A 12583-nucleotide genomic window follows, 5' to 3' on the forward strand; every position below is an offset into this window, starting at 1 on the left:
GAAATTAAATATTACCACATTCATGTTGGCATGTGTATCTTGGAATCTAACAGCAGACGTTGAAGGATTTACCGCCAACAAACAGTTGCCTGAGGACAAATACCTTTCAAGCTTTTCCAGAAAAACTGGTTTAAAAGATCTCAAGCTTTTCATTAAAGTAACATTATGTAACAATTGTACCTTAAAATAACAGCTTGAAAAAATTGTGCCGCTACAATGACTATTAATATGGCGATTTGCGGCTCCGCTATTGCCATCGGGGGTCTGTGGGGAAATAACTCCGCTATGTAGGATTCTGGAGCCGCCCGATCCGTCGAAACCTGCTTTCTGGCAGTGATTACGCAATGTCATATAGTGCCACTCCACGCTTGCAGCTACAGTATAAGGGTAGCTTTTTTATGTTGCTTTTTGGTGTTGTCAACAATATTGTATTCGATCACACGTACTCCACATTCAAACATTTAGAAAACAACGTATATAGGCTGAAAACGCGATCGGTATTTCATCTCAACTAAATGTTGTCATTCTTTTGGTTATGTTGTAACAATTCGCCCTTAGAAACTCAATCAAGGGGAAAAAGTACAATACGCAAAAAAAAAGGGAATGGGCGGATCTGCGAATTCTGGTGTTAAGTCTCTCTGCTCAAATGGTCGTAAAAGGAAAACACACAGTCGATATGCGGAAATCCAAATGTTATTATATTAAATCAAATTCAATGCATCTGCAAGCCCCCAAAATGAACACATACACTACAAACAATCAAACCCACTCAAAACGAAGTATAATCCCCGGATCCCTACAGTCCCCAAAGTCTTTGCCGGATTGCTGCCGTTCTGAGTCCGCTCACAAGACCGCCGCCTGTCAGCGCGGTCCAAAAAAAGAAAAACTTGCGTCACCTCCCCCTCGTCACCTTTTATAACCCGTGACATGTACAAATAATAACAATAATTATAATTATAATACAGGACAACACATGATCCCAACTCAATACAAGTGTATGCGAGGCTGCATCTATCGTAACTGGGTATTTACGACACTGAAGTAAACGTTAAATACCTCAAAAACTGAAGGGGGCGCTAAAAGGGAAAAACTACATAATGGGGCTTTAAGTGCAATATTGATATTCTAATTACACATACAGTAAATATTCCAAACAGTACAACAACAAAAAAGTAGTTCGGGAATCTTTATTTTTCACATTTATTTTTCAAACACGTGTAAAACTAACAGAATCATGACTATATACAATTTCAACATGCTGAACACAGGCAACATTCTGAACTGCTGGTAAACACAAAGGCACCATCCAAGATCAACAATCAGTGACATGGTCTGAAATCTGAAGTGGCTGATAAACTGTATATGTGCAAGGGTACAGTACTCCCTTATCCTACAATATGTGCTTATATTACATAAACTACAGCAGAATAAAGAGAACATTTGGCAAAGGTGCATGGTCTGAAAAACGAACTCCTCCAGTGAACATTCTTAATTAGCGACTCAAAGCCAAGACACCAGCATCAAAAACACTTTCACATTTGATTTGATTGAGAAATCATAGCAGCAGTCTTTCTGTGGGTTTCAATGCGTACCCCATAGCTGCAAGTATAGCTTAGCATGCAAACGAGATGTAGCACCCCTTCAACGGTGTAAGTATAGTAGTACTAGTACTCAAAATAAATTGCCATGCTCTATTCAGACCAGTCAATCTCACTCCCTTTAATACAGTATGTCAAACTCAGGGGAAACGTTTGATTATCCTAAATTTCAACATGTCTCATATGATTATGTTTTTCAGTGATACAAATACAGCAGTTAACATGACCACAGAAAACATTTTTTAAAGCTAGGGATTTGTGAGACACAAATGGTTTTGGTGCAGCAATAGTAAATCAGATGTGACCCTGCTTCAATGGTTGCATCAAACCATGTGTACAAATTCACTGAAATAGGCCCCCGAGCAATCCCTCAAGGAAACTGAGATTTGTGGCACATACTTTTTTTCTGGCTTCCTTCTCTGTTTACTGAGACCAGTTTTATCGAAAGAAAGGGTAGGCTTTGCACATCCAAGTTAAACACAGGTTAGATGAATATATAACAAAAAAACGAGGAAAAAAACATATTACATCACATATGTTACCTACGCATCTCAAGTTACTATTTGAAAAAGAAAAAAAAGCAGCTTTATAATTCACCAGGAAACATGACACAAAACCAAAGTGGATTTGGTCTCAATTATCACAGTTCACACACAGTAAGAAACAAAAGTGCTTGATTTGGAGCAGAGGCTATAGAACACAACAACAACTACAACACTGCAAATCCTACAGAATAGAAATTATTGCATATATTTCTCAGCGTCTACTCTTGTTGATTTGCGTACTGAGGTCATCTTATTGTCACATATTCCTTTTACAATTCGCTCATATCCTAAAAAAAGATAAATAAAAAAAGAATGTGCAACTTTCTGCTTTTATATTAATTAGCATTACAGCATACTAACTATTTACGTTAGGCAACCGTATTTTGGCTGTAACACAACAAAACAGAGACAACTGCTCATTAGAAAAGCCTTGAATTGTATTGATCAGGTAAATATTTGCTTTCTTCTTAGATTTTAAGCAAAGACCTAGCTTTGTCTTTGCTCAGGAAATGGCGCCAAATGCTATGATACAAAATCTGGCATGTACTTGCACATGATCTGTTGTTTTGGTTAAGGATTTGAAAAAAACATTGAAGTATTAAAACACACAAGCACTGCCACAAATAAAAATCGAACGAACTAATGTGTTTGCCGTGGACAAAAGAAAACGTTGGATATTACTATGAATGACAGCAGTGCTCTTAAGATGAGGAATTCCGTCGACTGAAAAATCACAATGTGCTACATTTTGAGGTAAATACGATCATTTAGTAAGCAACTACGCACTAATTTGCTTCAAATATTATCCAAAACACGTTCGCAAGCAATAAAACGTGTAGATATCGAGGGTTCTGAAGGCGTACCAATGTGCTAATGTCTTCGACCTCCCTCAAAAGCGTGGTGCTCCTCGTGTGCTGAAATGAACCAAAAAAAAGAACAATGACGACTCCACATTCTACGGCGTCATCGTCAATCGATCCTTAAAATCGTTATGTACTGTAATTCATGCAAAAAAAAATACTCACGCTTGTAAAACACCGCTTTGAAAGGTATTTGTGGAAGGAGCTCGTTGATCCTTCCCACGATGTTCGACTCGTTGGCACACGAAGCGTTTCCGTTCCACACCTGAAACACGTCTTCTCTGTCTCTGACGCTGACGCTGACGCCGACGACTTCATCATCTGTGGGCAAAGGAGCAAAGAATCCCATGAATGCAAATTTGGATTAGCAGTATTCTCATTTTCACATAACTTAATCGTGAAAAGTTACCTGAGGCACAATAGTCACTGAACTGCTCTCCAATAGTAGCCAACAGCAACTCCTTCCACACAGCCGACTGTTAACACAAAGGCACATGTGTGAAATAGTAAATAATCAATAAGCAAAGAGTACGTAAATATATTGATTGTGCCACTCACAGTGCATTCTTTGGGTACTTTCATCTTCCAAACTCCCCCTTTAGCATTGCTTTCTTCTTCCCTGAAAACCAGCCGGCAAACATTCCACATAATCACAAAACAGTTTAAAATGCTATAAATACGTTCATGTATCTAAATTGCATTTCCAACTCACCAGAGCGGTTTTCTTTCTCCTCTCATCAGATGATAGCTACATCTTAATGGCAAGCTGGAGACGCCGGGTATGTTGTTGTATACTCTCCAAAAGTTCTACTCCAGTGCCATGTTGAAGAGAGGAAACGGGTTATTTTATTTGAAACGTCTACTGGCACGGGGAGTGCAGACATTTGTTGATGTAATATTTTCCATGTTTTACGATGTCGAAAAATCACTGCCCAAGGTAATTTCCTCATTGCTCTTAACCACACACACACACACACACACACACAAACTCATTCGCGAGTCCTCATCCAACACACTTGTGGTTAGGGATTATTAAAGTGGCTTTTAACGGCCTGCCATGAACACAATTACACATATAAAATAACCTGCCATGCTAATTAGTTCAGTGGACAGTAATGCAGTTATTATATCATGTTAATTAGCAGGTGAGTCCATGTACACACACACTTGTCATGGTCAGCAGCTCTCGAAGCTCTTTATTAGTAAACTAGAATGGGCACTCGGTAGAGCGCATACCTTCGCATATCACAAGATTGGGCATTGAATTATGAACATTTTGGCATTATTTGCATGCCAATTGGATATAAATTGACCGCGCTATGGTAAAAAGAAGATGTTGACCTTTTCATGACCTTGACCATGACCTTTGACCCGATCGATCCCAAAATCTAATCAAATGGTCCCCGGATAATAACCAATCATCCCACCAAATTTCATGCGATTCGGTTTAATACTTCTTTACTTATGAGAATAACACGCATACAAATAAATAAATAAATACACGGCGATCAAAACATTACCTTCCGCATTTTCAATGCGAAGGTAATAAGGAAACTTGCTATTGTGAAATGTGTCATCAATAACACTATCCTCCTCCCTGACCCCCCCGAACCCCCCTGAGTGTGGCAGCATGTACCGACACGGTGCCCTGCTCTTGGATCAAGACTGTGAAGCATCTTACCTGGACGGTGTCCACGGTGTAGATCTTCTTCAGGTTGGACTCACATTCAGCTGCTGTTGTTCCCGGTAGAGATCTGACAAAAACAAAACATGTACACGCATTCAATGTAACGACGATGCCTGTTTGTTGAAAAAAAATTACGAGCATGTGAAGGATCTCAAGTCCTCTTACTTGACATGTCCTTTTATTTTTACACGGACAAATATCTCAGTGAGCTGCCCTCAGAGCAGATAGGTAGGGGGGGGGGGGGGGGGCTGATCAGATGACAAATAAGCCAGTAAACAGTAAACAACACTGACCCCATTAGAACACAGCACCCTCTGATTTGAACACTCAGCGGATGATCACGCTTGTCTTACTCACCATCACCTGCTGTGATTGCTTAACATGAATCATGAAAGCACCGTATCCAAACATCTGACCATTAAATTGGGAACTTTGTATCAAGCAATATTATATGTGTGCCAATCCAACAGGGGGAAAAAAGCTTTTCACTGAACCGTGGCAAGAGGAGTGAAACTAGTTAATTTTTTTAACAATAACGCAAATGCTCATAACATTTTACAAACAAAGGCTGAATTCAAACGGACTCTTCCGAATATTAGGAAAAGCAAGTTAGCCTATTATGTTTAGCCAGTCAGTCATAATAACGCCCTTTTGATTGTTTTAAGATCCTTCCAAGTGGAGGACTTGTATGTAGGTCTCAAAGAAAATAACTTGACTGGAAAACTGCATCGACACCATTAACAAGCAGTGTTTGTTGTCATGTTAATATATTATGGGATTCAATAAGACATGCTCTGTTATAAACATCTATAATGGTATCTGCTCTGCCAAAGGCCACTTATATAGCAGGCCTTACACATTTGTCAGCTCTCTCCTTTGTTCTCATTAAAAAGGTCAGCATCAAAGAGCAAACCTTTTTTTGTTTTAACACTACACAGATACATAACAATAGAGGGGAGAACAATAAAACCGTACCTATCAAGCCAGAAGGTCCACGGAGAATGTAAAGGCAGAGTGTTGTTTTCATTGTCACTTGAAATCCTCCCCAAATCTATGTCGCTGATGTGGATGTTGTGCTCCAGCAGACTCGGGCTGGCTGAGGCGCTCAGCTGTAATGCAGCTACTGGAACTGCCATCGTAACCTCTGGAGAAGAACAACAAACCGAATGACTGCGTACAAAAGCGAGCAGGTCTCCTCGTGCAGACGGTTTTACCCTTATCGGTAAAATTAACCCCGATCAGCTGCTGACTCGCTGGCCGCTTCACCGGTTTGTGCCGTCACAACAACAACAGAGACGATGACGCCCGCGCGCGACACCGAGAGCGCAGCAGAGCGAGCCAGAAGTTGCTGCCACTAAAGTCTGCGCGTGCTTTCACTCACAATACTAGTCGCGATATAAGAACAACCAATGTGTCAACTACTGCCTGTTTTCGTTGCCACACGCGCACTCAAGCGCTTTGTTGATCTGAACCTGAACGCATCTTCCGCAAATGTCAATATGTAATCTCGGACATGCGCAGTCGGTGTCTTCGGGCTTTGTTGAGTTTGCTCCATGCTACTAGCGAGCCAGTATTTCCTGCCTGTGACTGGACACAGCTATGGACATCGACGCGTTATCGGAGGCGTTTCAAGGTAATATTGTTACAGTTATTTAAATATGTGGTTCGTTATCAGCGAGTGGTTTTAACATTTCCTGAGATTATCCAGGAAGAAATCGGTAATTCTTCGCTTTACTACGTTACGTGTGTTTGCTGTAATTGGACGTTAGCTCGCGAACAAAGATGTGTTTAGAAGAGCTGCGGGAGGACAATCTGACCCGTCGAGAGTTCAACGCTGTTCTCCACGAGAAAGGAGTTCGTCACAGTTTGACCCATTTGTTCCCCAGCTGACTGTCGGAGGTGATGTAAACAGCGAACGCTAGCTGGATAGCATCGCAACAAACGTGCTAATGTGTGAACTTTCGCAATAACTTTCGCAGTTAGAGAACTGGAGTTGTTTTGTTTGATGACGTTACGATGCGGTGTTGAACTTTTTTATTTTTCCATTTGGGATATTTCTACTTGACTAACTAAATATTGCGATCCATTTAATCTGCCAAAAGTGACGTTTAGAGTGAAATCAAATCCAGATTTGACCTTTACAGAATTCATTAATATCTCAAGGTAATTTGCTTCTGGGTTGTTTTGACACCTTCAGGTTAAGGTCAACGCGGGGTCAAACATGGTTTTGGTTCGGCCTGGGTCAGATTTGTGTGCTTTTTGGATTAACGATATTACCAATAACCTAATAATTTTTTTCGTTTTCCATTTGGGAATTTACAGATTTTGAGAAGACAGGCAAGAAAGAGGCCTGTCCGGAACTAGAGCAGTTCTTGTGTCATGTTGCCAAGACAGGCCAGCCGACGTGAGTAGTCCTCCAGGGCTCGCACAAAACATTCAACTTAAACTTTCATAAATCTTCAGCGTTGAAGACAGTTTCACTTTAATTAAGCCTACTTGGAAAAATGTGTTCCCAGACCTTTCAATCGTTTGTGTGTGTGTGTGTGTGACGTGGAGACTTGCATATCTTCCTCCAGGATCTCGTGGTCACAGTTCAAAACATACTTTGTGTTTAAGTTGGAAAAAGTCATGGACGATTTCCACGCTTCAATGCCAGAACGGAGAACGCCAAATAATCCTAATGTGGAGTATGTTCCCTACGAAGAGATGAAGACGAGGATCTTAAAAATAGTGGATGGTTACAATGGGTGAGTGGAGCTGATAATAACCACTTTAGAAACTACAAACTAAACAAAACAATGAAGCAGTTCAGCGACATGTCAATGCCTGTTCACGGCATGAGTAGTGCTCTTCTCCTGTGTTACCAATCAAGTGAAAACATAACCACAAAGATATTTAGTTGTATTTAGTTCAAACTGAGCTGCCGTGTCAAAAGTAATGTTTTCTGTAAATTACATGTTTTCTATTGGCAAGATGGAACTTTTCTCAACTTCAATGTTTGGCATTTGACTATCCAAAAAACATGTTCGTAAAACTTGTATTAAAGCGTATGAAAGGTCTTTCACACCCAAAGTCATCAATTACTTTAGCTTAAGTTGCCTCAACAAACCGGAAGCATTTTCCTCGGCGCATCAGTCAGACGGATCTAAACGTAGGATTTTCACAATAAATCATCCCACTGTGTGTGCGGTTCTGTTCAGATTGATCCACGTGCTGTTCTTTCCCTCAGAAAGCTCCAGGGCTGCTGGGTTTGGCACGGTGTTGATGCTGGCTGTGAGACGGCTACGTGTGGCGAATTCAAAATATATGTCTGTAAAACTTTTCCAGAATCCCATTCACCATCCAACGTCTGTGTGAACTCCTCACGGACCCCAAGCGCAACTATATCGGAACAGATGAGTTTCTCATGGGGTTGGAGAAGGTGAGCGCTGCGCTGCACGTTGACTGCGTGTCAAAATGTTTTCGCTCAAGACTAACAATATCGATGAGTGTTTTTAAAACATAGTTACCACGGCTTTAACATATATTATTGTTCATGTATTGCAGAATGTAATGGTGGTCAGCTGTGTGTACCCCACATCAGAGTAAGTACAGCAGCTGTTTATCTTTTGCTCCCCTTGCTCGGGTCGGCTGCAGTGTTTCTGTCCAGTTGCTTCTGATGCACATTGACAGCTTATTCAGATACACTTGCAAAGTTAGATTAACAGCCAGATGTTTTGTGCCTTTCTACTTCTTTCGAAGGAAAAATGGGGCATCCAGTGTAAACAGAATGAATGGAGTGATGTTTCCTGGTAACTCTTCTCTATATTCAGACAGGTGGGGAGCCGCATACTTGTCAGTGTTTGACTTCCACAGATCTAAAAGAGCTTCATATAGCACCAAGTGGAACTTTGAATTTGTGTAAAGTCAAATATCCCAAATCCAACAAGTCTATGTATAGTAAGGGCCGTTATCAGTTGGGTTTTAGTAGTTGTGCTGATTTACCATCTTGTTATGTGACTCGCATAAGACATCGTTGTTCTCTTTTAATTTTGCAGCCGAAATATAAATGGGCCCGACACACCGAAACCGCTCAACAGGCGAAGGCTGTCGTCGTCGGCTTCGCTTTCCACCAACGGGCTCCCCGACCGCGCAGTCAGTAAAGAGCCAGAGCCAATCACAGAGGAGGTGGAGGAGCACCATTTCCGGTAATTGAAATGCACGCGGCACAACTGTGAGTGAGTGTGTCGTATACCGAGTGAGCACGACTCAATATTTTTATTTAAAAATGCAGGGGCACCGATGATATCCGTCACAGGATTTCCCCCCTAAGCAGCATAATCTCTCCTTTTTAATCTAAAAACTAAACCACCTAATGAACTGATTCCCCGTGTTTCTTTCATTCCGGCAGTGATTCCTCGCCAGCAGAGGGGGAAATTACTCCAAACAGCGGGATAAAGAACAAACACCCTGCGGAGGAAGACGAGGAGGAGGAGGAGGAGGAGGAGGAGGAGGAGGAGGAGGATTCTGAGACTGGCAAGCACGAGGTCAAGAGGCTCAAGTTTGACGAGACGGAAGAGGACGAAGCCGAGTGTGAAGAGGATGAGTCGTCTTGTCTTAAAGGGCCACGAGGCTCGCCCGAGACGCCGCAGGCTTCAGAAGCCTCTGGGGGTCGAGAGGTCAAACGCGGAGCATCGCGTGACTCTCGTTCGGCTGCCGAGGACCACGGTAAGAGTCGACGCCTCTTCACGTTGGCTGACGCATTCACCCTCCTGTTACCTTCACATTTACTAACATCTTATTACCCTCGGGGTCAAGTTCACCCGAGTAATTAAAACCTCCAGAACATTTTCAGTTACTCATTTCATATTTCAGCTATTTTCAGACATTTTCAGCTACTTTCAATTTTTTTTAGCAATTTTGTTTTTATTTTTCAGCTTCAAGCTTTAAAATGTTAGCATTCCAACGCATTTTCAGAAGGAAATGCTCTTTCTAGTTTGAATTAATATTGTTTCCCAAGTTTAAATGTCAGGTACTTTTATTTTTGTTTGCTGACTACCTAAATAGCCGTTTAAATAAATAAAAAAGTTGATATTTCTTATATGTTTTACAAATTGACTCCAAAGAACACCGATGCGTACAAGTTGTGTCCAGGACATTGAAAACATATCATGTGAATTTGATGTTTTCCCAGTTGTCCCCAATAAATTAGGAAAAGTCGTGAAATATAAAGCAAAATTAATGATGTCAATTATTTTTTTAGAGACGTTAGACATTGAATGGGGTCAAATTGACCCCAAAGGTAACGGGAGGGTTAAAGTGTTTCAGATCCAACACCGCACCTTAGTGTGGTGTCTTCATCGACAGAGGGTAACATGTGGGTATTGGAAGGACTGCACGGCACTGTTGTCTGTTTTTGCAGTCAGGTAGCATTGTGGGTAATGTAGGCGCCAGGGTTTCACCAGGGAGAATAGTGCATGGAATATAAGAAACTATTTTGATCCTTTGAGACTATCCTATGTCATACGTTTTGACTGTTATAGAAGTGCAATGCTGAATATATTATAAATAATACATGTAGCTGCATTGAGTAGTCAACTGAAAGGTAAAGTGGCAAACTCTGCACTTTACTTTACTCAGCACTTTACTTTATTTTCCCCCTGTAGATTTAGTATTAGTATTTAGTTTTTAGTATTTAGTTTTGTGTTTTATATTTATTTTCATTGATGCTCTGATGTGCACCGCTGCTGTGATTTTTGAAATGTTCCCACTGTGGGACAAATAAAGGAATATCATATCATATCGTATTAATCCAGTATAGTTGAGTGATCGTGTGTCATGGTTTTAAGAATGAATACCAACATTCTCTGGTTCCAGCTTGGTCTCCTTTTGATAAAGTGAATATATGAAGTGGTTTGACTAGGAGAGAAAGGATAAAACAAACATTTGAAGAAGTCGCCTTTGGCTTTTGGAATTTGCGATGGGCATTTTTCATTTAACAAACAAAACAATTCAACAGATTTATTGCTAATGATAAAATACAACAATGTTTAGTTGCCGCTCTAATGTTGTCCACTTTGCTCCTCAGAGCCCAGTTGCACACGGATGGAACCGTCTGAAAGGGAGGAGGACTTGTCTGAGAGGGGGCGTGTCCACAGTCTGGAGAAGGACAGTCCTGTGGACGAAGCGGAGCAGCCCGCTCCATCAGAGGGAACCCGGTGTGAGCAGGACAACGAGGAGAGCAGCAGCAGTGACGGAGAAGGTCCACCCGGCGACACGAGGGTCCCCTCTTCCGGTAGTTCACAAGACTCGTCAGCAGAGGGCGACGCTGACAGTCCAAACAGCACAAAGACTGCAACCGAAACAAAACTATCATGAAGCCCAGTCTGAAAACTGACTTTCTTTTCCTTTATTTGTTTACACTGTATGAAGCCATGATATGGGTATATATCTGTAGCACTGTGGCCCTCTGAACTTCAGGAGCAATGTGAACCTCGAGATTCCTCACAAACAGATCTTTTTGTCCTCTTCAATTTCAACACCTGGTCTAAACTGGAAGGAAATTATTTAATGATCTTGGAGACTCCCCTTTTTTTTTTACACTTCACTAAATCATTTTCTAATGTCCCCCCCCCCCCCTCAGATTTTTATATGACGGTTATAATTTAACCTTGATAACTGATGTATTCAGTGATGTCATTATTGTTAAGTCCTTTGGCATGCATTTCCAAAAAACAGATCCATTTTATAGTTTGAGTTGCGTTTTGGCCCAAGCATTGTTGTTTTTACAATTGTTTGATGATTGTGCGTCTCTCCTGTTGAATGAGGACACAAGAATGTGAAGACACTTCTCTTTGCTATGACATAGCTAAAGTATTTCTTATTAACATTATATTGCACTTGTTTATATTCAACCCTTGACGGATGTGGAATATGTTACAGTTTTGCTTCGTCAATGTATGAAGCCAATATCATATACACACTTTATTGCCAGTTGTCACCATTTGTACAAATGGCCCTTTTGATAGCTTGGATTTTTTTTACAGTAGGCCTACGTGTCTGTAAATCCGTTTTTGTAGACTTGTGATACTGCCTTCATAGAACCGATAACACGCTGGAAACTGAATGCTTGAGCTTGTATCATGTTCACGGAAAGCAATAAATGCAACCAAAAAAACCAGCGTGTAAAATGCTCAGTTAATGTTACGGTTGTGACTTTTATATCTGTATGACATGAATTACCACTGAATTATGGGGATCACCTTTCAGCCACAGTTGATGTGGCGCCCATTAATAGCTACACGGGTGATTCCACAACTCACCGACATTCCTCCAACGCTCATTTCAGGACGGTACACCTCTGAAACTAAACATGACATGGACCGTCGTCCTCAGCTGAACTTTAACGTTTGGTGCTAATTGGCACATGTTTGCACGCTTAAATGCAAAAACCGACACGATTGGTGAACACGGGTCAAATTCGAGCTGCTGAGCATCAGAACGCCGCCATGACCACGGCCAGCCAGGGTAGGTATTTAAAATGTCGCCTGTATAAGAACAGAAGGTGCTCATCTTTTAATCGTGGGGATAACCTCCAGTGACCCCCCCCCCCCTCAGGTGGCCTTGACACTTCCGAGCTATGATTATCACGATCCCTGTTGTCAGCACAGGAAGGTATTGGTGCCAAGAGAGGCCACGCCTCCACCTGTAAACATTGGCTACAGTTGCCATTAACTGTGACACACTCAATCTGTTCAAAACATGCAGTTATTTTTCTAGTTTTTCATGGACTACTCCACTGCCTAACACTGAAACAAAGCCAAAAGCTTGCGAGATGTTTTCCACCCATTTCCCTAATCCCCATCTCGACGCTCACGTTGTAATGTCCATCATTATTGTATTTGGCTCCAACGC

At 41.4% G+C, this 12583-nt stretch overlaps 2 protein-coding genes across 6 annotated transcripts; one reads left to right on the top strand and one right to left on the bottom strand.

The window, feature by feature from the left end:
- Nucleotides 1–1172: 1172 nt before the first annotated feature.
- LOC130198975 (eukaryotic translation initiation factor 4E type 3-like) lies at nucleotides 1173–5826 on the bottom strand. 2 transcript variants are annotated; one of them, XM_056422114.1, is made up of 7 exons: nucleotides 5666–5826; nucleotides 4685–4757; nucleotides 3716–3810; nucleotides 3562–3622; nucleotides 3413–3479; nucleotides 3169–3324; nucleotides 1173–3057 (listed from the first exon to the last, which is right to left on the bottom strand). In XM_056422114.1, the coding sequence occupies exons 1-7, from the start codon at nucleotides 5824–5826 to the stop codon at nucleotides 3014–3016; spliced, it is 657 nt and encodes a 218-aa protein (XP_056278089.1). In that variant the 3' UTR covers nucleotides 1173–3013. The 2 variants fall into 2 exon arrangements, with proteins under 2 accessions (XP_056278089.1, XP_056278090.1); XM_056422115.1 differs by lacking the exon at nucleotides 5666–5826 and having other exon boundaries at nucleotides 3716–3813.
- A 368-nt stretch (nucleotides 5827–6194) lies between these two features.
- Nucleotides 6195–11849, top strand: LOC130198974 (serine/threonine-protein phosphatase 4 regulatory subunit 2-A-like). 4 transcript variants are annotated; one of them, XM_056422110.1, is made up of 9 exons: nucleotides 6195–6323; nucleotides 7013–7094; nucleotides 7267–7437; nucleotides 8018–8111; nucleotides 8237–8274; nucleotides 8432–8506; nucleotides 8728–8877; nucleotides 9081–9397; nucleotides 10758–11849. In XM_056422110.1, the coding sequence occupies exons 1-9, from the start codon at nucleotides 6290–6292 to the stop codon at nucleotides 11045–11047; spliced, it is 1251 nt and encodes a 416-aa protein (XP_056278085.1). In that variant the 5' UTR covers nucleotides 6195–6289; the 3' UTR covers nucleotides 11048–11849. The 4 variants fall into 4 exon arrangements, with proteins under 4 accessions (XP_056278085.1, XP_056278086.1, XP_056278088.1 ...); XM_056422112.1 differs by lacking the exon at nucleotides 6195–6323 and adding an exon at nucleotides 6613–6853; XM_056422111.1 differs by lacking the exon at nucleotides 8432–8506.
- Nucleotides 11850–12583: the final 734 nt, after the last annotated feature.

Source organism: Pseudoliparis swirei, chromosome 9 (genome assembly GCF_029220125.1).
Source record: "Pseudoliparis swirei isolate HS2019 ecotype Mariana Trench chromosome 9, NWPU_hadal_v1, whole genome shotgun sequence".
Lineage (NCBI taxonomy): Eukaryota > Metazoa > Chordata > Actinopteri > Perciformes > Liparidae > Pseudoliparis > Pseudoliparis swirei.